Below are 26,504 nucleotides of genomic sequence, written 5' to 3' on the forward strand. Positions count from 1 at the left end.
GATGAACTTTGGGAGGGCTAATAAGGAAAGGCATTAAGCAGTAGGCCACTTAATAGTGCAGATCAACAAAGGGACCTTGAAGTATTTGTCCACAGATCTCTGAAATTAGCAGGCCAGGTGGATAAGGTGGTTAAGAAGGCATATGGAATGCTTGCCTTTATTGCCCGAGGCATAGAATATAAGAGAGGGGAGGTTATGCTTAAATTATATAATACTTTGGGTAGGCCACCGCCGGAGTATTGTATGCAGTTCTGGTCGCCGTATTATAGGAAGGATGTGATTCCACTAGAGAGGGTGCAGAGGAGATTTACTAGGATGCTGCCTGGAATGGAGAATCTTAGTTATGAGGATAGATTGGATAGGCTGGGTTTGTTCTCATTGGAACAGAGGAGGTTGAGAGGAGACGTCATTGAGGTGTACAAAATATTGAGGGGCCTGGACATAGTGGATAGTAAGGGTCTATTTCCATTGGTGGAGGGGTCTATTATGAGGGGGCATAGTTTTAAGGTGGTTGGTGGAAGGTTTAGAGGGGATTTGAGGGGGGGGCTTCTATACGCAGAGCGTTGTGGGGATCTGGAACTCGCTGCCTGGAAGAGTGGTGGATGCAGAAACCCTCACCACTTTTAAGAGATGGTTGGATGGGCACTTAAAGTGCCGTAACCTGCAGGGTTACAGACCTAGAGCTGGTAATTGGAATTAGACTGGATGACCTTTTGTTGGATGGAGCAGATATAATGGAAAGTACTGCAGGGAATAGAATATGGCCAGGGTGATCTCCTGGACTAGTTTTGATTGCCTGGATGGGTCGGAGGGGAATTTTCCCAGATTTTTTCTCCCTAAATTGGCTTGGGTTTTTATCTGGTTTTTGCCTCTCCCAGGAGATCACATGGCTCCGGTTGGGGTGGAGTGTAGAATGTTTTAGTATAAGGTGTGTCGCAGGTATAGCGCAGCTTCTGGAGGAGCAGGGTAAATCAGACAGCAACTTCTGGATTTCCGCGTTTTACTGCGCATAAGCGGATGCCAGAAGTTGCTGTCTGATTTACTCTATAATAACAGTGAGCGCTGATAGCGCAAAATCCGGGCCAATGTTACTCGGCAACGGTTTTAGTGAGTAACATCAGCGTACAGCAAAACTGAGATTATATCACATAACATGGGGTATTTTCAATGCAGAAACTGTGGAAATATTTCTCATTCTTAAATTCTTTCAATGACTATAATAAAACAAATAGCTGCGACTTTTCAAGTGAAAACTGTTGTTCCTGACGTTAGAGAGATATCACTGTAAAATAGTTAATGCGACCACGTAATAAGATAAAAACATTTCATATTGTAAGTAGCGTACTTTATTAAGAAGCCAAATTCTCAATTGAGACATTTAGATCCATGGCCATGTAATATGGTTATATTGTACATTCTATTGTATTGACAGCATTTGTATTCTTTCAACACTTAAAACAAAATTAACAAATAAATCAGAAAACAAAATCATCACTGTTGTAAATGTATGTTTGGATTAATATTGCACTTTGTGCATAACATTTCCACATGACTGAATTGAGTTATTTTGTTCCATTATATATTTAGCCAAATTCTACAAATTATCAATACAAAAGACTCAATAATCAAATGAATGGTTACAAAAATCATGTGTGAACATTTTCATGTCAGAATGTGTGTATATAGTACCATGTGACAGGGGAACAGTAGTCATTAATTTTAGCTCCTTCCAATCTCACAAGACCATCACATATTTTTCTGTCAGGCAAAGCTCATTACAGATTGGAAAGGTGGGGGGTAGGGGGTCCAGGCCCGGATAGCAGTCTGAACTCCAAAAGATGATTCTTATTTTGAAATGGTCTCCGGGGCACCCTGCAGGTAGACATCAGAGTTTCTGGCAAAATGGGCAGGCATACTATAGTGGGGTCAGCACTGAAGGGTTCCTGACATGGCAGGTATGATGCCAGCATAACTGCTGGGATCACTTCCCATTTGCTTTCTATGTGTTTAAAACAGAAATGTATTTATTTAAAGGATGAAAATAAATTCCCTATTTTTACCCAGGTTCTCTAAACTACAAAAATCTCTAAGAACATTGGCTAATTTCCCTCTATGATTAGTAATCTTATCCCTACAAGAAGCGTGACTTACTTAGTTGAGGCATATGAGTTTTAGCCAGGACTGTTATTCAAACAAGTATTCGCAATCTTCTGGCTCAGAGCTGAACCACAAGAGGTACAATACCAGCAACACAACTTTTATAGAAAATCATTAATATAAGGAAATCAAGAAAAAATAAATTGCCACATTTTACTGCAGTATTTAGAAGAATAGCAGACATTTTATGCAAATAACAGCATTACTCTTTTAGGAGTCACAAAGTACAGAGTTTTCGAGAGTAAAATCATACCAGAAACTTGCTAAATTTTCATTCATATTCTTCTGTAGACGCAAGGTGGCCGGGAGATCTTGAAAACTGGCCTGTATTGCGAGAATATGAGGGGCTAGAGTGAATGGTATATCACTGAGGAGCTCTGCAGTTAAAGGAAAGCCTTCTGTTTGGTTCATCTGTTGAGCAGTCCATGTTTCATCTGCCCGTACTGGATATAAATTTGCTGCTTCACCCTAAGAGAAAGAAAAATAATTAAGTATTTGTGATAAAGCTCATAGTCGGTTTAAAAAATTCTTAATCAAAAATCAAATTTGATATATAGTAAAGTCTAAGGTATTGCCAAAATTAATCCATGATTCATCCAATCAATTTTATAGCTATACATATTATGGGTTACATTTTATGAGGTAGTCCTCCTTATGGGGTGCCTCACTCAATAGAAAGGCAGATTGGACAGAGTGCTTCAAAGTAAAAGTGCTCAATGTGTGACCCTCCCAATGTTCCGGTTAATAATTTTAATGAATGGAAAATCAGGAGGGCTGCAAATCAGCCATGCTGGCCTCTGAACCCAATTGTCCAATCTGCCCTCCTGTCGAGTGAGGCTGCATGCCAGGAACGCAAACTCAAAAGGAAATTTACCCCTATATTTTCGACAGTGCACTCATTGCACAAGCAGATGACTGCGGTGACTTTCAAAAATGAGAATTGAGGTATATCAAGATTCCTGTCAATTTGGCTTTAGGGCTACTATATCAGAATCATAAGAGAATAATGTTGAAGTTAATTTATGGAGGTTTACTAAAAGTTCTAAAGGAAAGCAGTACTGGTGTGTTTTAATTAAAAACTTAGCACAATGGTAATGGTCGCAATATTAATTATTACATGTTTGCTCTTTGATCGATAGCTTTACATTTGGAGATTCTGAAAATCTGAAATGAGAGCTACAAGCGTGATGAATAGGATTAGTGAAATGAACAGTTAGAAATAGATGAGGACAAAGGCTCAGGAGGGGAAGAAGGGAAGATCAATACATTAGCTATCCGCATTTTCTGTTATTCAAAAAAATCAAGGCCCAGAGATACACAATATTGCTTGGAATGACACATGCCTATACAAGATTAGGAAACTAATTATATACAAAAGTTCATCAGCTAGACTTGACCTAGTCAAACCATGGGAATGCTTTGACATGTCTATTCTTACTCTTATCTCCTCTCCACCATTAAAATTTGCTGTTCCTAACCAAACTATTTTTATTGTATAGTTTTATATATATTTGTATCGCTTCCAAACCTTGCAGAGACATTACCTAACCAGTAACCACCACTGTCAAATCCCACTCTACAATCTACATAGAATTAACAGCAATGTCAGAACATTTTTTTGAGAACATGGACAAGTCAGTGGCCAGAAAGGTTGCCCTTTGTTGTTAATTTTAACCTAATCTTCTCACTCCTCACTTTTTTCTCTTTCTCTTCCTTCTAAAGAGAATTATCTATTGAATCCATTTTTTCTATTTGCTTTAATTGGTAGCTTAAATATATATGTCTATATTTCTCTGAATGGTTTGAATTCCTACTTACTCCTAAATAAATTATGGGGGCGAAATTGCTCTACGTCCCATTTGGGGCACACAATTCAAATTCAGTCAAAAATGTATCGCCTGGCGAAAGTGGAACCTAATTGAACTGGAACTGGGGTCTTGATGCATGAAAAAACATCCGGGTGGTATCGGCGGCACTCTGTGCCTCCGTGGGGCGCAGCACGGCAGAAGCACAGCGATGTCACTCAGCGTCGTGCTGATACGTTACAATGTCCCTCCCCTTCTCTTAAAGGGGATGGCCACTGCCAACTCTGCAGCCGCTTCCATGGTGCCCATTGGGCCACCAGGGAGGGATTCAGCCGGATCAGTGGCCCGGCACCCAAGAGGGGTTTCCAGGCTACCTATTGGTGGACCGGCTGAACCAGCAGTCGCCATTGTCGTGCCGACTGCAATGTCGGCCGACAAAAAACAAAGATGGCGGCCCCAGCACAAGGCCCTTTAAGGGCAGATAGGGCACCCAGCCCACCACAACTTTGCAACCCTGCAAAGCTGTCGGTAGCATCGCCCCGTGCCAACCTCGCTCCCTTGGGGCAATTTCCTCCGGGGAGTGAAAGGGTCAGCGCGGGGTGATAAGGGGTTGACCTGCATGCGATGACATTATCACTATGCGTGCTGCCGCCTGGGGCAAAAACTACAGGGTCAGGCGCAAAGCTGTTTTTGCCCATGGTATCCTGGGGGCAATTCCAGGCGGGTCACAGAGGCGCTAACAGACCTTTCGGAAAGGGGCAATTTCGGCCCCTATATCTCTAGCTAGTGAACCCTTCGCCGGAGTAAACAATTTGCATTAACTTTATTAATCCTCCTTATAATCTTGAACATTTCTAACAGCTTACCCCTTTTTCAATAAGAAAAATAAAATTCCTCACTTCCTCAGCCTTTCCTCATTACAGGAAATGAGGTGGGGTAATTTTAGTTTTCACCACCAGGCAGAAAACTGACTGTAGAGGATCAGTCACCATTATACACCATGCTGGATTGACTTCAATAGAAAGGAAAATAGGGTGAGGTGTATAACAGGCGGCCAATACACAATAGCCAGTTTTCCACCTGGCGGTGAAAATAAACTTTTACCTGTTGGTATCATCTTGGTCACCCATGCTGCATCCTTTCAAGGGAAATAATATCCTTTTAATGGTATAGGGACACAGTACTCCAAATGGGATCTAACCAGTACCTTATACAGTAACATTAACCCACCAATTAGAGAAGCTATTTGCTAGACTGATTGTTTTCACAATTCTTCCACAATAACTGCAAAATATAATTCCTAATCAGTATGCTAGATAACTATTCCTTGAATACATACTTTCTATTTTGGTTTATTATTTTATGTTTTTATGTTGAACTTCATTTGCCCGGTTGTCAAAAGAGTTCCAAATACTTCTGAAGTTAGCTCCATTGTTTTCCAATGTTTGCTTGACTTCTAATATTAGTGTCATTTGCAAACTTGGTAGATCTTGCTGTTGATATGCTCGTCCAATTCATATAATACATATAGGAAAATAACTGGAGTCCCAAGACCAATCACTGGAATACCCAACTCTTAACCACTTACCAGCTTGAAAAGCTGTCATTCACTTTCCTGTATATAGAAACATAGAAAATAGGTGCAGGAGCAGGCCATTTGGCCCTTCGAGCCTGCACCACCATTCAATATGATCATGGCTGATCATGCAACTCCAGTACCCCCCTCCTGCCTCTCTCCATACCCCCTGATCCCTTTAGCCGTAAGGACCACATCTAACTCCCATTTGAAAGCCATCTTAATATCCATAGTAACCAGGAGGTAATTCAGCTCCTCGAGCATGTTCCGCCATTCAATTAGACCATAGCTGATCTCTATCTCAACTCCATTTAACAGCTTTTACTCCATATCTCTTGCTAATCTTACCTAACAAACTATCAATCTTAGTCTTGAAATTTTCAATTGACTCAACAGCCACAGCCACCCATTGAAAACAATGGAACAAAAATCAGACGGTTTCCATAAAGGGCGGACAATCCACGCTGCCAGGTTACCACCCAAGCGGTAAGATCTCCCAGACAAATGAGTGTGCAATACTGTAATCAAACTTCTCTGTAAAACATCCTTCCAGGGGAAGCAGCTGTGGGATATGCGGGACACCTCGCTCACCAGTGGCGCATATCGGAAATTTGCGGGCACACTGATTATCCATCTATAAATTTTAATGGTGAGGAAATTACCGATAACCCACCTGCAAGTTCTCTATTGGAAGTATAAATTTGGAAAATTACTCCACTAGTTTCAACCTTGTCCCCAGCACCTTTTTTTTGAGGAGGAACTTAGATGAAGGGTCAAAGCCCACTGTGCTGAAAATATCAGACAGGGTGAGATAAATAAATTGGTGGTTAGGTGATGCCAAGAGAGGAAATTTAAGAGGAGTAATGAGGAACAAAAGTCCTAAAATAACTTGGCTAAGATTGGAAACTTACCATAATATGTATACAGCATAAAGTAATGTGTTGTGGCACTTAGGTATCTGTCTTTGTTATTTATGTGATTAATAAGCAGCATAGTTATTTTCCCTTACCTATAACTCCTATCATGTCATCAGGTCTCAGCTGGCTCTGGGCACAATAATCCATATATTTTCTACTCCTTATTTTCCCAATCACAGATATGACAAATACCAAATCTTTAAAACAATTCCATCAAATAGATTAAATCTCTCTTAAATTGTTCAATGCCATTAAATACTACCTAATCTAATGAATACTGCAGTATACCCAATTCTCTTCTCCAGCACTGAATTAAATTGCTCTCTTCTACCTCCAGTATAAATATTTGTTGAAATGGTACAGATTTCTTTAAATCCATCCTCTCTGTTAGAATGGTTCTCTATATTACTGGAAATGACACGTATGGAGTATTTATTCTGAGCAATCCATGGGCTAATGGCGCACTCTGACATAATTCAAAATCAGTCGAATTACCAATTTTTCTATTGTAACATTGCAGCACAAATGCAAATTGACCTAAAATTGGTCTATTAGGTATGTGTCATTTCCACATCATCTCCTGCGATAAGAGACAGAACCAGTCTAAAAGAGAAGATGGACTTAAAGAAATCTGACCCATTTCAGTATTTTGTTTGATTGGAGACAAAAGGAGAGAGATATAATTCAGTGTTGCATTTTAACAATGGAGCAACTGTTGCTAACAAACCGGAAGCTGCTGCCAATGACCGGAAGCTGTGCAGAAGCATTCTGTGCATAAATCTGTGGTGGTTTAAGTATGAATGTTTAATAATATAGTCATAACGCACGCCTAAATCTATGGAATCTATGAAGCTATAATGAAGGTTTAATAATGTATAATAGCATAGGTTGGTTTAAGTATTGTATGATATTTTCGCGGAGAGGGTTGCGGAGATTTATTTGTACGGAGCACAAGCTCCATGTGAAGGGAAAGGAGAAGAAAATTAATAAAAATTGACGGTTACTGTGTTTTGCTGGAGCAGATTTTCTTTTTCTTATGCGGCTCTGCTTGGCAGTAGTGATCTCTTTTCACCACCCCCTTCCCTCCCCTCCATTCTTTCTGGAAGTATTTTCTTTGCAATGGGACAATATTTATTTTTTCAGTTAGCGAACAACCGAAACACAAACTGCTCACGCGCATCTACTTCAACTTCGTTGACAGCAGTCGTGTCCTTTTAACAATGCCATCTGTGGTAGGGATCAGGCTATCTAATTTGTAATAATATAATTTCTATCAAAATGGACCCCTTTGCTAGGCAGTGAGATTTTTTACCACCTATCTGAACACTAGCAATGTTCCCATTAAGCTGCGCGGCCATGCAGCTGTCTGGAGGTCCCATGCAGGCTGCTTGCCGACTCTATAATGGAAAAACAGTGCATGCACGGACATTTGAATGGGCCGCACAGCCCCTTAAAGGGGCCGTACACCCAAAAAGAAAATTATAGGGAACATTGAATACTAGAGGCTGGATTTTTGGTCTTCTGCTGCCCCTGTTACCGCTGCCATTGCTGCACCTCTGGGGCGCTAAGCACTTCTGGGCGGGTGGCCAACTTCCAGCGCCCTACCGGGACATTCGGTGCTGGTTTCGAGGGGGCGCGGAACATTTCCGCCCAAAAGTGGCGAGCCGGTGTGCAATACTCCTGGTTGCGACACCAACTTGATTTTTGGGCTGGCTCCGACCCATAGCGTTACGTAGTATGCCCTGCTGGGAATGCCTATGAAACTGGCCGTTCCAAACTGTAGCAGCTGCAGTGAGATAAGTAATGTCGACCTGAGGTAAGTGTGATTGTTTTTATTTTGCAATTTATGTTGTGGTGGCATGAGTTATGTATTGGGAATGTTTTAGGTGTTTTTTTTCAAGGTTTTTTTCCCTGCAAGTCCTCTCTTTAAGCGCTCCGAGGCCTGCTGTTTAGCTCGGCATTTTTATTTGCTCAGCCAACCGAGCGCCCTAAAAGAGGTATGCAATGCCTCCCTTAATGCTCCGCTCCAAACTCCGGGACCAGCTGCTGAATTTTGCGGCGGCAGATGCAATCCATTAGCCAGCGCAAAATTAACCGCTCCGCCCGGTACAATGCCGCAATAGAGGCGCAATCGACTTTCTCCCCCTAGGTCACTTAAATTCTCAGTCAGACTTGTGCTTTCATTTATTTTTCATAAAAAGCAAAGGGTGGGATGGCAGGATGCTGCTTGGTGTAACTCAGTACACAGCGTGGAGTACAGTGAACCTTCCATCGCCCCATGTCACCAATGTTATGATGTTTTAAATCTGCAACTATTAGTTGATTTAAAGTCATCCACAGTCAGCTATACAGTCAGCGATATCATGGGCCACCCCGACCTGTGAGAACACCACCGCAGGTCGGACTATAAATAGAGCTGGAGCGCCGGGCCCTGGAACATCGTGGTGGAGGTGCGGCGAATGAGGGTGTGGGGCCCAGAAGAGCTGAGGGCCCAGGGGCAGCACGGACCTGCCCACACTGCGATATGTGTGCGCGTTAGGTCCGTGCAGCAGAGCAGGTCTCCAGTCATCCTGGTTAATCCTTGCCGCTGGATAAAGACCTAGCTCTGTCACGCCTGTGTGGTGGCTGATGTGCAACGGTCACCGCACATTTAAAAAAAAAATCCACGCACAGGCATCTTCCACATCCTCAACTGGAGTTCAGGACTGGAACATCGGGTCCTTCATTGAAACATCTGTGAACTCTCGTGGAAGCAAGTTGTTATATATGCAGACTATAGATATACTCTGTGTAGTCATTGTATAGTTGCACAAGATGGAGACTTGTTTACCTGATGTACTATCAAATAAGGTTTACACTGTGTATATACTATGCTGGCACCACTAGACGGTGCAACTGGTGGAGACCAGGGTTTCCTGCCTTGGTGGCAGGGGCTGTATAAAAGGGTAGCTACCATGCGGCTGCCTCACTCTGGAGTTACAAATAAAAGGACCAAGGTCACTACAGTTTGAGTACAACACATTGCCTCGTAGAGTCATTCATAGGTACATTACAGACATAACAATTGGCGACGAGAATACGGATTTTCACATGATTATGGCTACCTTTGGCACACTAAAAGACTTCGCAGCGGGTGATGATTGGGATGCCTTCACGGAAAGCCTCGAGCAATATTTCATGGCAAACGACCTGGCAGGGGAGACGGACACATTGACGGAGAAGCGCAAGGCAAAACTGATGACCAGTTGTGGGCCCGAGGTCTACGGCCTCGTCAGGGACTTGCTGGCACCCACGAAGGCCTAGGATAAGACATACGATGAGCTGACTGAACTAACTCGCGACCAACTAAAACCAAAACAGAGCATCCTCACGGCCAGGCACAGATTCTACGCTCACCGCAGACTTGAGGGCCAGGAGATTGCAAAATATGCTGCCGACCTCAGGAGACTTGCGGCACCATGTGATTTCGGCACGCACCTCAACGAAGCATTGCGAGACATCTTTGTTATGGAAATTGGCCACTAGGGCCTCCTTCACATAGCTACTATCTGCCGACACCACAGTCAACCTGCAGAAGGCCATCAGCATCAGTCAAGCGTTCATGATTTCAACCTGCAGCAGTAAGCAAAATATTCATCCTGTGGACTCAAACCCAGCAAGTACTGTACACAGAATGGTGCTTTTCACAGGCAGGACTGTAGACCGTGGCTCTGCCCAGGGCAGAGAGCACAGACCTCAGGGTTCCAGAACTCAGAGTCCGCCGAGGGGTGCTAATCAAGTAGCATCATGCTGGCGTTGCGGAGGAAACCATAGGGCTCACCAGTGTCGGTTTGCTGAGTACGTGTGCAAAGCCTGTAACACGAAAGGCCACCTCCAGCGCATATGTAAAAGAAATACGACTCACCGTCTAGCAATGTGTTGTACTCAAACTGTAGTGACCTTGGTCCTTTATTCGTAATGCCAGAGTGAGGCAGCCACATGGTAGCTGCCCTTTTATGCAGTCCCTGCCACCAGGGCAAGAAACCCCGGTCTCCACCAGTTGCACCCTCTAGTGGTGACAGCATAGTATATACACAGTGTAAACCTTATTGATAGTTATCAGGGAATCAAGCCTCCATCTTATGCAACTGTACAATGACTACACAGAGAGTATATCTATAGTCTGCATATATAACATCACTCTTCCCTAAGTCCTTTGTGCCAATTACCTTTGCACTATGTGCTCTGGCTTAGCTCTCCCAGACTTAAGTGCCAATAGCCCTTGCACCTTGGCTGTGCTTTGGCTTGGCTCTCTCCCTGTTAACCCCCAAGTCCTTTTGCCACAACGTTGGGTAGTGGTTACCAGTTTGGATGGTTCGATAATGCAGTGGAGGTTCCAGTGGGTTCTGGGTGTGATCCATGTGTGTGTCCATGGCTACATACATCTAATTTAGGGCAGGTAGGCAGGGCCTTCCATACAGTTTCAAAAATAAAGGCAAGGTACTTTGTTCAGAGAATCCTAATATTGTTCCATAATTGATCACAGACTGAGTGTTTATTATTGAGAATGTTTTTAAAAGAGCTTTTTGTACTTATTAGTCTGTATCTTGACCCGACTATTCCCAAGGCTTTGTTAAAACTATGAAATTAATGCACTTAAGAACATTGTATGATGAGACTCTTTAAATTTTCCAACATGCTTTGCTGCTTTGTGAATTAATGTCTCTGGCTTTGATCTCAAATATTCAATTTTTAGTGTAAAACATTTGGCTACTATATGCATTATATTTTATAATAAAGAACATAAGAAATAGGAGGAAGAGTAGGCCATACGGCCCCTCGAGCCTGCTCCACCATTTAATACGATCATGGCTGATCCGATCATGGACTCGGGTCCACTTCCCTGCCCACTCCCCATAACCCCTTAATCCCTTATCGGTGAAACTGTCTATCTGTCTTAAATTTATTTAATGTCCCGGCTTCCACAGCTCTCTGAGGCAGCGAATTCCACAGATTTACAACCCCCGGAGAAGAAATTCCTTCTCATCTCATTTTAAATGGGCGGTGCCTTATTCTAAGATCATGCCCCCTAGTTCTAGTCTCCCCTATCAGTGGAAACATCCTCTCTGCATCAACCTTGTCAAGCCCCCTCATAACTTACACGTTTCGATAAGATCACCTCTCATTCTTCTGAATTCCAATGAGGGGAGGCCCAACCTCCTCAACTTTTCCTCATAAGTCAACCTCCTCATCTCCGGAATCAACCTAGTGAACCTTCTCTGAACAGCCTCCAAAACAAGTATATCCTTTCGTTAATATGGAAATCCAAACTGTACACAGTATTCCAGGTGTGGCCTCACCAATACCCTGTATAACTGTAGCAAGAGTTACCTGCTTTTATAATCCATCCCCTTTGCAATAAAGGCCAAAATTCCATTGGCCTTCCTGATCACTTGTTGTACCTGCATGTGTTTCATGCATAAGTACCCCCAGGTCCCGTTGTACTGCAGCATTTTGCAATTTTTCTCCATTTAAATAATAACTTGCTCTTTGATTTTTTTTATGCCAAAGTGCATGACCTTACAACATTATACTCCATCTGCCAAATTTTTGCCACTTGCTTAGCCTGTCTATGTCCTTTTGCAGATTTTTTGTGTCCTCCTCACACATTGCTTTTCCTCCCATCTTTGTATCGTCAGCAAACTTGGCTACGTTACACTCGGTCCTTTCTTCCAAATCGTTAATATAGATTGTAAATAGTTGGGATCCCAGCACTGTTCCCTGCGGCACCCCATAGTTTACTGATTGCCAACCCGAGAATGAACCATTTATCTAGACTCAGTTAGCCAATCCTCTATCCATGCTAATATATTACCCCGAACCCCGTGAACTTTTATCTTATGCAGTAACCTTTTATGTGGCACCTTGTCACATGCCTTCTGGAAGTCCAAATACACCACATCCACTGGTTTCCCTTTATCCACCCTGTTCGTTACATCCTCAAAAAAATTCCAGCAAATTTGTCAAACATGACTTCCCCTTCATAAATCCATGCTGACTCTGCCTGACCGATTATGCTTTACCAAACGTCCTGCTAGTGCATCTTTAATAATGGACTCCAACATTTTCCCAACTACAGATGTTAGGCTAACTGATCTAGTTTCTTGCTTTTTGTCTGCCTCCTTTTTTAAATAGGGACATTACTGTCATGTATAATACATGGTTACTGTTTGTACTATTACAAGGTGTGCCATCAGAGGATCACTGCAGTCGACATCGTGGCTGGAGGAAAGATGGCGCCCAAACCACGAGGTGATGCGCTGAAGAAAAAGATGGCGGCCGCCAGACCATGAGGTGCAGCGCTGATGGAGCAACACATGGTACCAAGCGATGAAGAGGATTGGGGTAACTATAGCAAGGCTCTCTTAAAGGAGGCCTGCAAGCCACCACACTTAAAGGGACAGTTCCACATTCTCAAATCAATGTAAGAGCAACTGTGAGCTAGATGTAAAATGTGCAATTGATGATCAAAGTTGTGTACATGCAATAAGCAAAGAAAAGTCGTGCAATCGCGATCGGAGCTACAGATTATTTACAATGAGTAATGAAATGTTGTGCGATGTAGGATTTCAACTGCAATCAGTCAATGCAGCGGGCAGACACCCAGCGGGAGCACACAGGCCCAGCGAGCTACCCAATGTAGTAGCCTGCGTCCCTGGGACCAGAGTTATGCACCATGGAGTGGGGCCACAGACAGCCAATACATACAAGCTGCAGAGCAAGCGATCTCAGGAGGGCAACGGCACCAGTATCGATACCCTGCCCCTGATTGGCTCCACCTCGCAGGCACCCGATGGCGCCACGAGCCTGAAAGAGCAACTGTGCTAAGGCGCAGCCCCCAAGACCCTATTGCCACCAAGGCCATACCCGGGAACGAAGGGTTACCCGCAACAGTTCTCCCAAATGGGACCGGGACCAGCCAGGATCCCAAACCAAATAACGCCCATGCAAGCAAGTCAGCAGTTCCCTGTGCACTGCTAGACGACTGCTCCTCAGGGAGCAGCAGCGACCCGGGGCATAAGGAGAGGACAGGGAGGTCACAGGCATCTGTGAACCTGCCCGACCCTAGGAGCAACGGCAACAGCCCCAAGAGCAAGCAACTTGAGCCAACCAGGTTCTCACTGCCAGCACTGGGCACCACGTCACCATCAGACTACCTGGACACCATCCAGCAGTCCTGGCACTAGTTAGTCCTCATGCACCGGCGCTGACCCCAGCACTGACTCCAAGAATATTCCAAGCATGAACCACGAATGCAACACTGTAAATGCACATTTTTTTTTTGTACTTGAACTATAGTGACCTTAGTCCTTAATTGATAACTCCAGAGTGAGGATCACACCTGGTGGCCTGCCTTTTATATTAGGCCTGGCACACCTATACAGGTAACCTACAAGTCTCCCACTGCAGTGCCCTCTGTTGGCACAGCTTGTAATAGTACAAACAGTAACCATGTAGGATACATGACATCACTCTTTCCCATCCTCGCAGTTTTCCAATCTGCTGGGACCTCCCCAGAATCCAGGGAATTTTGGTAAATTCCAACCAATGCATCCATTATCCCTGCCGCTACTTCTCTTAAGACCCCTGGATGTTGAGTTCCAAGCCTTGATCACCCTGGAGCCATGTCTCCGTGATGCCAATTACATCATACCCGTTAACTACTATCTGCACGGTTAATTCGTCCACCTTATTCCGAATACTCCTCGCATTGAGGCACAGAGCCTTCAGACCACGGTGCTGAAAATGATGTGAATAGCACATTTAGTGAGTTGGTCTTACTGCAGGTAAAGGGTCCACAGCCAGATAGGGAATGGAAGACCAACAGGAAGAGCAGTGCAAGGAAGGTAGTGCAGGGGTCCCCTGCAGTATCGCCTGCAAAACAGAGACACCGCTTTGCTACTGTTGAGGGGGATGACTCATCAGGGGAGAGCAGCAGCAGCCAGGTTCATGACACTGTGGCTGGCTCTGCTGCACAGGAGGGCAGAAAAAAGAGTGGGAGAGCAATAGTGATAGGGAATTCGATTGTAAGGGGAATAGATAGGCGTTTCTGCGGCCGCAACAGAGACTCTGGGATGGTATGTTGCCTCCCTGGTGCAAGGGTCAAGGATGTCTCAGAGCGGGTGCAGGACATTCTGAAAAGGGAGGGTGAACAGCCAGTTGTCGTGGTGCATATAGGTACCAACGATATAGGTAAAAAAACAGGATGAGGTCCTACGAGACGAATTTAGGGAGCTAGGAGTTAAATTAAAAAGTAGGACCTCAAAAGTAGTAATCTCAGGATTGCTACCAGTGCCACGTGCTAGTCAGAGTAGGAATCGCATGATAGCTCAGATGAATACCTGGCTTGAGCAGTGGTGCAGAAGGGAGGGATTCAAATTGGAACCGGTTCTGGGGGAGGTGGGACCAGTACAAACCGGACGATCTGCACCTGGGCAGGACCGGAACCAATGTGTAAAGTCCTGTTCCCTCAGTACAGATTCACACGAGGCATGTAGTGAAGTCAAGGTCACTCTGGACCTGCACCTTTATTTCACAGCTCTGGAATGCTGCACTTGCCTGAGACCTGTCCTTGTATACCTGTCTCTTGCAAGTGCACCCCTGGTGGTAAGGTATGCTGGTGGTTACAGGTCATATCTTATTACAGTCATGTATAGCATGTTAGGATACAGTTATATATAATAATGTAAGATACATGACACAATGTCCTAGGGGGAGTGTTTGCTAGTGCTGTTTGGGAGGAGTTAAACTAATATGGCAGGGGGATGGGAACCTATGCAGGGAGACAGAGGGGAATAAAATGGAGACAGAAGCAAAAGATAGAAAGGAGAATAGTAAAAGTGGAGGGCAGAGAAACCCAAGGCAAAAAACAAAAACTGCCACTTTACAGCAGAATTCTAAAGGGTTAAAAAGACAAGCCTGAAGGCTCTGTGCCTCAATGCGAGGAGTATTCGGAATAAGGTGGACGAATTAACTGCACAGATAGCAGTTAACGGGTATGATGTGATTGGTATCACGGAGACATGGCTCCAGGGTGACCAAGGCTGGGAACTCAACATCCAGGGGTATTCAGTATTTAGGAAGGATAGACAGAAAGGAAAAGGAGGCGGGGTGGCGTTGCTGGTTAAAGAGGAAATTAATGCAATTGTAAGGAAGGACGTTATCTTGGATGATGTGGAATCGGTATGGGTGGAGCTACGGAATACCAAAGAGCAGAAAATGCTAGTGGGAGTTGTGTAGAGGCCACCAAATAGTAGTAGTGATGTTGGGGACAGCATCAAACAAGAAATAAGGGATGTGTGCAATAAAGGTGCAGCAGTATTCATGGGCGACTTTAATCTATATATTGATTGGGCTAACCTAACTGGTAGCAATGCGGTGGAGGAGGATTTCCCAGAGTGTAATTAGGGATGGTTTTCTCGACCAATATGTCGAGGAACCAACCAGAGAGCTGGCCATCCTAGACTGGTAACTTTGATGATATGAGGCGCAAATTGGCTAGATTAGACTGGCAAATGATACTTGATGGGTTGACGGTGAATAGGCAATGGCAAACCTTTAAAGATCATATGGACGAACTTCAACAATTGTACATCCCTGTCTGGAGTAAAAAAATAAAACGGGGAAGGTGGCTCAACCGTGGCTAACAAGGGAAATTAAGGATAGTGTTAAATCCAAGGAAGAGGCATACAAATTAGCCAGAAAAACTAGCAAGCCGGAGGACTGGGAAAAATTTAGAATACAGCAGAGGAGGACTAAGGGTTTAATTAGGAGGGGGAAAATAGAGTACGAGAGGAAGCTTGCCGGAAACATAAAAAATGATTGCAAAAGCTTCTATAGATATGTGAAGAGAAAAAGATTAGTGAAGACAAACGTTGGTCCCTTGCAGTCGGATTCGGGTGAATTTATAATGGGGAACAAAGAAATGGTAGATCAATTGAACAAGTACTTTGGTTCTGTCTTCACTAAGGAAGACACAAATAACCTTCCCGATGTACTAGGGGTTCGAAGGTCTAGTGAGAAGGAGGAACTGAAGGATATCCTGATTAGGTGGGAAATTGTGTTAGGGAAATTGATGGGATTGAAGGCCGATAAATCCCCAGGGCCTGATAGTCTACATCCCAGAGTACTGAAGGAAGCGGCCCTAGAAATAGTGGATGCATTGGTGATAATTTTCCAACAGTCTATCGACTCTGGATCAGTTCCTATAGACTGGAGGGTTGCTAATGTAACACCACTTTTTAAAAAAAGGAGAGAGAAAACTGGTAATTATAGACCAGTTAGCCTGACATCAGTCGTGTGGAAAATGTTGGAATCAATCATTAAGGATGAAATAGCAGCACATTTGGAAAGCAGTGATAGGATTGGTCCAAGTCAGCATGGATTTATGAAGGGGAAATCATGCTTGACAAATCTTCTGGAATGTTTTGAGGATGTAACTAGTAGAGTGGACAGGGGAGAACCAGTGGATGTGGTGTATTTGGACTTTCAAAAGGCTTTTGACAAGGTCCCACACAAGAGATTGGTGTGCAAAATTAAAGCACATGGTATTGGGGGTAATGTACTGACGTGGATAAGAGAACTGGTTGGCAGACAGGAAGCAGAGAGTCGGGATTAACGGGTCCTTTTCAGAATGGCAGGCAGTGACTAGTGGAGTGCCGCAGGGCTCAGTGCTGGGACCCCAGGTCTTTACAATATATATTAATGATTTGGATGATGGAATTGAGTGTAATATCTCCAAGTTTGCAGATGACACTAAACTGGGTGGCGGTGTGAGCTGTGAGGAGGATGCTAAGAGGCTGCAGGGTGATTTGGACAGGTTAGGCGAGTGGGCAAATACATGGCAGATGCAGTATAATGTGGATAAATGTGAGGTTATCCACTTTGGGGGCAAAAACACGAAGGCAGAATATTATCTGAATGGCAGCAGATTAGGAAAAGGGGAGGTGCAGCGAGACCTGGGTGTCATGATTCATCAGTCATTGAAGGTTGGCATGCAGGTACAGCAGGCGGTGAAGAAGGCAAATGGTATGTTGGCCTTCATAGCAAGGGGATTTGAGTATAGGAGCAGGGAAGTCTTACTGCAGGTGTGCAGGGCCTTGGTGAGGCCCCACCTGGAATATTGTGTTCAGTTTTGGTCTCCTAATCTGAGGAAGTGCAGCGGAGGTTCACCAGACTGATTCCTGGGATGGCAGGACTGACATATGAGGAGAGACTGGATCGACTGGGCCTGTATTCACTGGAGTTTAGAAGGATGAGAGGGGTTCTCATAGAAACATATAAAATTCTGACAGGACTAGACAGGTTAGATGCAGGAAGAATGTTCCTCATGTTGGGGAAGTCCAGAACCAGGGGACATCATCTTAGGATAAGGGGTAAGCCATTTAGGACTGAGATGAGGAGGAACTTCTTCACTCAGAGAGTTGTTAACCTATGGAATTCCCTACCGCAGAGAGTTGTTGATGCCAGTTCATTGGATATATTCAAGAGGGAGTTAGATATGGCCCTTGCGGCTAAAGGGATCAAGGGGTATGGAGAAAAAGCAGGAACGGGGTACTGAAGGAATGATCAGCCATGATCTTATTGAATGGTGGTGCAGGCTCGAAGGACCGGATGGCCTACTCCTGCACCTATTTTCTATGTTTCTATGATGCAAGCCATCAGGTCCAGGGGATTTATCCACCTTTGTTCCCATTATCTTACTGAGTACCACCTCCTTAGTGATTGTGATTATGTTAAGTTCCTCCCCGCCCCTTGACTATCCACTGTTGGGATATTGTTTGTGTCCTTTACCTTAAAGACTGATACAAAATATTTGTTCAGAGTTTCTGCCATCTCCATGTTCCCCATTACTAATTCCCCGGTCTCGTCCTCTAAGGGACCAACATTTACTTTAGCCACTCTTTTCTTTTTTATATACTTATAGAAACTCTTGCTATCTGTTTTTATATTTCGTGCTGGTTTACTTTCATAGTCTATCTTCCTTTTCTTAATCATTTTTATTAGTCATTCTTTGCTGGCTTTTAAAAGCTTTTGATACCGTCCTTTATTTCTTTAGTTAGCTATGGATGGCTATCTTTTCTTTTACACCCTTTTCTCTTCACTGGAATATATTTTTCTTGAGAGTTGTGAAATATCTCCTTAAATGTATGCCACTGTTCATCAACCGTCCTACACATTAATCTATTTTCCCAGTCCACTTTAGCCAACTCTGCCCTCATACCTTCATAGTCTCCTTTATTTAAGCTGGTTTGAGATCCAACTTTCTCACCCTCCATCTGAATTTGAAATTCAACCATGCTATGATCACTCATTCCAAGGGGATCCTTTACTAGGAGATTGTTTATTAATCCTGTCTCATTACACAGGACTGGATCCAAGATAGCCTGCCCCCTGGTTGGTTCTGCTCCTGCATCATCATCATCATCACAGGCAGTTCCTCGAAACGAGGATGACTTGCTTCCACGCCAAAAAAGGATGAGTTCACAGGTGTTTCAATGAAGGACCTAATATTCCAGGTCCTGAACTACATCCTGAAGGGTGGAAGATGCCTGTGTGTGGATTTTTTAAAAAACATGTGGTGGTCCTTGCACACCAGCCACCACACGGGCTTGACAGAGCTAGGTCTTGGTACAGTGGCAAGGGTTATCCAAGACGACTGGAGACCTGCTCTGCTGCATGGACCTAGTGCGCACAGATATCACAGTGTGGGCTGGCCTGTGCTTCCCCTGGCCCCGAACTCACACCTCTCCTGGGCTTCGATCACATCCCTCCACAGTCTCTCGCCGCTCCTGCTATATCTGCCCATGCTCCATTCACCGACCTGGACCTTGATGATGTCACTCTTCGCTGCTGTCACCCTCCTGCACCTGCGTGAGAACACCAGCGGCAGGTTGGGGCCATAAAAGGAGCTGAGGTGCGGCGACCTGGGAGCAGCATGGAGGCATACTACTTCAGAGAGCAGCGCGGGCTGGTTCCATTACATACTGCTCAAGGAACCCGTCCCTTATGCACTCTATGAACTCTTCCTCAAGGCTACCCAGACTAATTTGATTTGTCCAATCAATATGGAAGTTAAAATCACCCATGATTATTGCTGTACTGTTAAACAAAATAAACCAAAAAAAGTGATATTTCTCTCCAAGACTTCTACTTTGATAACTATTTGTTTTCTAAAATTCATTCTCGGGATGTGGACGTTGCTGGCAAGGCTGGCATTTATTGCCCATCTCTAATTGCTTCGAGAACGTGCTTGAAGGCCTTCTTGAATCATTGCAGTCATGGGGTGAAGGTGCTCAAATGCAAATTAGGTAGGAAGTTCTGGAATTTCAACCCAGGGACGATGAAGGAATGGCGATATATGTCCAAGTTGCAAGAGGCTGCAAAGAGATATCGACAGGTTACGCAAGTGGTCAAGAAGGTGACAGATGGAGTATAATGTGGGGAAATGCAAAATTATCCACTTTGGTAGAAAGAATAAAAAAGCAGAATTTTTTTTTTTAAAAAGATGAGAGAATAGTAAATATTGATATTCAGAGGGATTTGGGGGTCACTGTACATGAATCACAGAAACTTAACATGCAGGTACAGCAAGTAATTAGGGAAGTGTAAGGGTTAAAAATAATAAACAGCTAAATTGTAACAGCAGCTGAGCTCATGGGAAAGGGACAGTTTTGGTTGATAAGGGCAGAACTCAAGGGAGTTGACAACACCTACCAATAAAATCTGCAAGGACAGTAGGGAGTAAGTTGTCTGGAAACATAGACAGGCTGCCTGACAGCTGCATATGAAATATTGTAAGATTGCCAAATAATACTATATATAAACGTTGCTGATTTGTAGATCAATGAAGTCCCTCTCGGGAGTGATCGAGAAGGGTTATTCCCCTGCAGATGCTTGAATAAAGACCGTTTCGAACCTATTTCTGGAGTCTGTCATCAGTCGGGCATCGATCCTCTATTTCAGTGGGTCCGTTCGGGAGAAAGGAAGATTTCTCCACAACAGGAAGCAAATGGTATGTTCGTCTTTATCGTGAGGGGGTTGGAGTAGAAGATTAAAGAAATCTTGCTGCAATTATTTAGGGCTTTGTTGAGACCACACCTAGAGTCCTGGGTACCGCTTTGGTCTCCTTACCTAAGGCAGGATATACTTGCCTTAGAAGGGGTGCAACAAAGGTTCACTAGATTGATTCCTGGGATGTCCTAAGGGGAGAGATTGAGTAGAATGGGCCATATTCTCTGGAGTTTAGAAGAATGAGAGGTGATTTCATTCAAACGTATAAAATTCTCAGAGGGCTTTACAGGGTAGTTGCTGAGAGGCTGTTTCTGCTGGCTGGAGAGTCCAGAATTAAGGAGCACTGTCTCAGGATAAGGTGTCAGTCATTTAGGATTGAGATGATGAAAAATGTATTTACTCAGAAGGTTGTGAATCTTTGGAATTCTCTATCCTTAGTCGATGAGTATATTTAAGACTGTGATCAATAGATTTTTGGGCACTAAGGGAATCAAGAGATATGAGGATAGGACAGGAAAGTGGAGTTGATGTAGAAATTCAACTGTGATCTTATTGAATGGCAGAGCAGGCTCGATGGGTCGTTTGGCCTACTCCTGCACCTGTTTCTTATGTACCTGGAATAAGTCACTGATTTACCATTAGTGGCCTTGTATTCACACGATGATAGAACATGTCATGCCATTCAAGGCTTGAATATCAAATAATAAACATTAATATTTTGCCATCAGCACTAATCTGGCAAAGATAGCTTGAAGGTCATCTACAAAAATGTGAAGGCTTGTGCATGATAATCACACATCTGCTGTATTGCAAAGATTAAATAACAAAGATTAAATGGTAGCTTTTTGTTATCTAATATTGATCTAAGTTGTACATATAAGGCAATCAATTTTATCTTTTTAGACCCAGATGAGAGTCCACAAACAAGTCCTTATAAAATTCAGTGTTATAGCTTAGGCAAGATGGAAAAAAAGGCAGTATATGGCTATTTTCACGTTCTGCATCCTTCTCCTCACTATTTTAGTTTTACAGCCAATGGTTTGGAATGAAAATTAAAAATGTTCCCTGGCGGAATTTCAGATATGCAAATCTTGTTCTCAACTAACATAACAGTAACCTGAACAGTTTAAATATTTACTGTTGTTTTCAGACCTGTCATTGACTTGTACATTTTCAAGTTAACATTTAATAGCAACTTACTAAACGATTAATTTCAATAACGAAGCAGCACAACATTCTTGTTTTAGTTTTAGTTCCATCTGCCACCATTCACATAAGACTTTTGCATGTACAAAGTGAGGTAGAAGAACTTGGCATGTCTTTGAGGCTGTATAATTTAGGCTACAGACTGGATCCTTATACCCAGAGAGTCAGGAATAGATTGTTGTACAAGCAGTCCAAATAATATTATGCACATTAACTTGGGTTGTTCTCTAATGAAGGCAGAAGCTCGAATCACTGAGGCACTAATTTGTGCAGATTGTTTACGAGTATAGTTTATATAGTGGGTCTCACAGAATGTGAACCTCATTTCCAGAGTCTAGTTTATTTCAATTATCCAGCCTTTTCAATCTGGGGAATAGAAGCTTTCTTCTGTTTGACCAATATCTCATATTTGATCGAAATGTGGACCACAATCAAGAAGTCTGTGACTGAAGGAAGGCGGCTTTCTATGTATTTAAGAGAACCATATAAAGCTTATGGTGCAGCAGCATGATAAGCGCAATTCTTCCCAAAGCATTCCGGCAGAAGTCAACATAGATAGTAGCAGACTAAAACCTGGATGTGGACAAATCCACCAAATTCAGGATGTTTGCTACAGGATTCTCAGAATAAACCAAACCCACCCGGAAGCCAATATCTATTTCTCTCTATCCTTATATCTATTGGGCCGAAAATTCTGGCCTCGCCGGATGCGTACGAAGTGCGATGCGCATGCGCCAAAAAGCCAGCTTTTCCGATCGGTCAAGATTTCTCTAGAGATCCTTCACATCCCCGGGAGAAGGACATTCGCAGGGGAGAGATTGGGCTATTTGCCCAACTCATGCCCAGCGAATGTCCTTCAAACTTTTACCGCTGGTAAAAGCAGGCGCATAGCTTACTTTTACTAGCGTAACACTTTTAAAACATATAAAAATAACATTTAAATACTAATTTTTAGATTAAAAATTCCATCCATGAAGATAAGTTTATTTTTAATAATATTAAAGCACATTAAAAAAAATTCAAAAAAATATATTTTTTCTAAAACATTTAATTACATTTCATTTCAATTGATTTTAAATATGTAAGGTGTTTTATTTATTTATTATGCTGTGTTTTGGTGTTTTAAGGATTTTTCTCATCGATAGTAATGGGAGCTCGTGCAAACAGAGCTTCCATTATTATCAATGCGAATACTGTATCGTGATTGGTGGTCCAGGCCCACGTGACTCCAGCTTGTACGTACGTACCTCAAAGTCATCTCCCCATGTGTTGCGCAGCGCATCTAGGCCTCCGACCAGGATCCTCTGGGACCATCACGTACTTCTGTAGATTTTTTTAGGGTCGGAGGCGTTTGTGCGAAAGAAGCCTCGCAACTTTCCCCCCTTTATATATAAAATTTGGTATGTGTGGTACATGTTTCAATAAAAAGTCATTACAAGTATTTGCAGTACCTGTTACTCCTGTAGATGATGCTGTGATAGGTATTTTCAATGGTAAAAGTGTTCAACAATGTGACACACAATCACTGCTATTTAATAGTTAAACTATATTACCTTGGTGCAATCAACTACTACTACAACTTGCATTTATATAACGCTATTAAGATTGTAAAATGTCCCAAGGCATTTCACAAGAGTGATTATCAAACAAAATTTGAAACTGAGCCAGATAAAGGAGATTTTAGGCCAAGTGACAAAAAAGCATGGTCAAACAGGATTTAAGGAATGTCTTAAAGGAGGACGATAGAGGCAGAGAGACAGAGAGGTTTACGGAGGGAATTTCAGAGCTTAGGGCCACGGCAGCTGAAACATAGAAAATAGGTGCAGGAGTAGGCCATTCGGCCCTTCGAGCCTGAACCACCATTCAATAAGATCATGGCTGATCATTCACCTCAGTACCCCTTTCCTGCTTTCTCTCCATACCCCTTGATCCCTTTAGCCGTAAGGGCCATATCTAACTCCCTCTTGAATATATCCAACGAACTGGCATCAACAACTCTCTGCGGTAGAGAATTCCACAGTGAAGAAGTTTCTCTTCATCTCGGTCCTAAATGGCTTACCCCTTATCCTTAGACTGTGTCCCCTGGTTCTGGACTTCCCCAACATCGGGAACATTCTTGCTGCATCTAACCTGTCCAGTCCCGTCAGAATTTTATATGTTTCTATGAGATCCCCTCTCATCCTTCTAAACTCCAGTGAATACAGGCCCAGTCGATCCAGTCTCTCCTCATATGTCAGTCCTGCCATCCCGGGAATCAGTCTGGTAAACATTTGCTGCACTGCAATGGTGGAGCAAAGAAAATTGGCCAGAGGCCAGAATTGGAGGATTGTAGGGCTGGAGGAGGTTACAGAAATAGGTTAGGATGATGCTATGGATGGATTCGAAAACAAAAGTGAGAATTTAAAAAATCTGTCCAACGGTTCCCCATGAATTGCTCAAAATGCTATTTGAAATTTTTCCAGTTGCATATTTTCTCTAAAATTTCTAATATCCAAAATAAGGATTCAGATTTTTTTTTTAAAGATACATCTATTGAATCATCTTTTGTGCCCTTTAATGCCCTCATTAGAGTTTTTTTTTTGAAAGCCCCAGCCTCTTTCAAAAGCCTGAAACTTGATAGCTTTGTCCAAGGCTGACTGCGTGCTGAATTTGGATAATGCAGTCTAAGCATGTACTGTGTACCTTTAATTTCGCAGGATGCAACAGTGCCATTCAGTCAACTATACGATCAGATATTTTTCCATACATTTACATTGTATCTTTTCCTCTAATAAGCTTAAACAAGAAAAATTTCAAAAGCGTTACTGAGGTAAAATTTATAGAGTTTTTAAAATGTGGGTGAAAGAGAAAGTTCTACAAACATTTCAGTTTCAAGAAACCAATTGATTTTCTCACCTGTGTTTTGCTGCCTATTAGAAAGCATCAATGCTAAACATGTATACATGTGAAACATAGATTTGAATTTCTAACACTGATCAGACAGAGGGAGAGAGCAACTGAAAGACATAAACAGAGAGAAAGGCAGACAGCCAACTTTTCCCTCATTCTAATTTGATTTCTTTTTTTTAAAGTTTAATTTGAAAGTAAACAATGTCTATTTGTGGCTCAAAGATAGGAAGCAAGGATAGTAGAGGGACAGTAAGAGGGATACTAGTTGAGGCACCTAGCCTGGGAGGGAGTGTGCAGAAATGATTGAGAGTAGACAGAGGGTTCAAGTGAGGTGAGTTCAAGTAGAGAAAGGAGAAGGAAAATATATATAGGTTAAATAGGTCATTTAAAGAGGAATTATTGATGAAAGTGACGGTGGTAGAAAAGGGAATGGGAGGTAAAGGAGGCAACACAATAGGAGAAAGTTGGAGGAAGCATGAACGAATGGAGGAGGGGATGGTTAAGGAGGGGCACATGTACTCTGCGACCCTACCCCAAATGCAGCCTGCATCTATTGGTACTCCTTTCCCTGCCACTACACCGCCATACTGCATGCCAGGTCTCACACAAAAAGAAATAAGTGACAAGGGCAGAAGCAGAGAAAGAAGCAGAAAACAATCGCAACAGAAGAAAAAAGAGCTAAGGGGAGAGAAGCAGCAGAGTAAAGAGAGAGAAGGACAGAAGCAAGAGAAAAAGAGAGAAGGACAGAAGCAAAAGAGAGAAAAACAGCTACAATAAAGACAGGTAAGAGGGTGACCATGTTCTTTGACTTTCCATGTGCATGCCATGGGAGATTGACTAGTATCTATTCGTTATAGATTCTGTATGTGAGCCTGAGGTTGAAGAATTTCCTGTTGCACCAAGATTGCAGCCAGGAACTCAAATCCAGCAAAAATCTAAGAGACAAAAATTTCAAATTCATCCCAAATACAAGTAGTTCTGAAATATATGTTCCCAATCAACTGGACAATCAAACACCATGCCCATAGTTACATTCTACTTGACCTCATCTACCAGGTATGCCTATCAATTCCTCTCCTACCATAGAAACTGTTGTGTATCTGTAAAGCATGCACTCCCATGTTCCGCCACCAGGGAGCACATCCACTGAAGTCCCAAGGGATCCCAGCATCCCTTCGGAGCACTGTATATAAGCCAGCCCTTAAGGCCTGTTCCTCACTCTGGAGTGTCTTAATAAAGACTGAGGTCACTCCTTGGGCCCAAGTTTCCACAAGAAAAAAAACGGGTGCCCCTCCGAGCTGGGCGCCCGTTTTTCGCGCCTAAAACGGCGCCTAAAAAAATCCTCGGTATTCTCCACCTACTTACAGGTCCTCTGGCCCTCGGCGCAGCCAGCACGAGCTGTGGGGGGGCGGAGCCAGGTCCCAGCGCTGAAAACAGTGCCGGGACCTCTGCACATGCGCGCTACAGTCGGCACGCAAGTGCAGTAGCTCCAGGCGCCGAACTGTGTGGGAGGGGCCCGAAGCACGCAGCCCCTAGCCCTGGCTGAATGGCCTCACTGGGGCTGCGTGAATGAGGCTCCTCCCACAGCCAGCTCCTGCACCCCCCCCCCAACCAGACCCGACACTCCCCCGCTCCCGCCCCCCCCCCCCGCCGACCAGACCCGACACCCGCCCACCCCCCCCCCACCCCGACCCGAGACCCGCTCCCCCCCCGCCCTGAGACCCGCTCTCCCCCCCCCTGCCCCGACACGACACCCGCTCCCCCCCCACCGCCCCGACACCCGCTCCCCCCCCCGCCCCGAGACCCGCTCCCCCCCCCGACTGACCTGACCCAACCCGCGCTCCTGTTCCCCGACCTGCCCCCCCTCTCTCTCTCCTTCTCCCCCCCCCGCTTTCTCCCTCC

The 26,504-nt window shown here is 43.8% G+C and overlaps 1 protein-coding gene across 2 annotated transcripts in view; it reads right to left on the minus strand.

Moving 5' to 3' along the window:
* Positions 1–1,323: 1,323 nt before the first annotated feature.
* umad1 (UBAP1-MVB12-associated (UMA) domain containing 1) overlaps positions 1,324–26,504 on the minus strand; it is a 259,202-nt gene continuing 234,021 nt past the window's right edge. For both annotated transcript variants that reach the window (XM_070881032.1, XM_070881033.1), the window contains exon 4: positions 1,324–2,625. In XM_070881032.1, coding sequence (XP_070737133.1) covers positions 2,368–2,625 — 258 coding nt within the window. In that variant the 3' untranslated portion in view covers positions 1,324–2,367. The remainder of the gene's footprint in view (positions 2,626–26,504) is intronic.

Source organism: Pristiophorus japonicus, chromosome 5 (assembly GCF_044704955.1).
Source record: "Pristiophorus japonicus isolate sPriJap1 chromosome 5, sPriJap1.hap1, whole genome shotgun sequence".
In the NCBI taxonomy this organism is placed as follows: Eukaryota; Metazoa; Chordata; class Chondrichthyes; family Pristiophoridae; genus Pristiophorus; species Pristiophorus japonicus.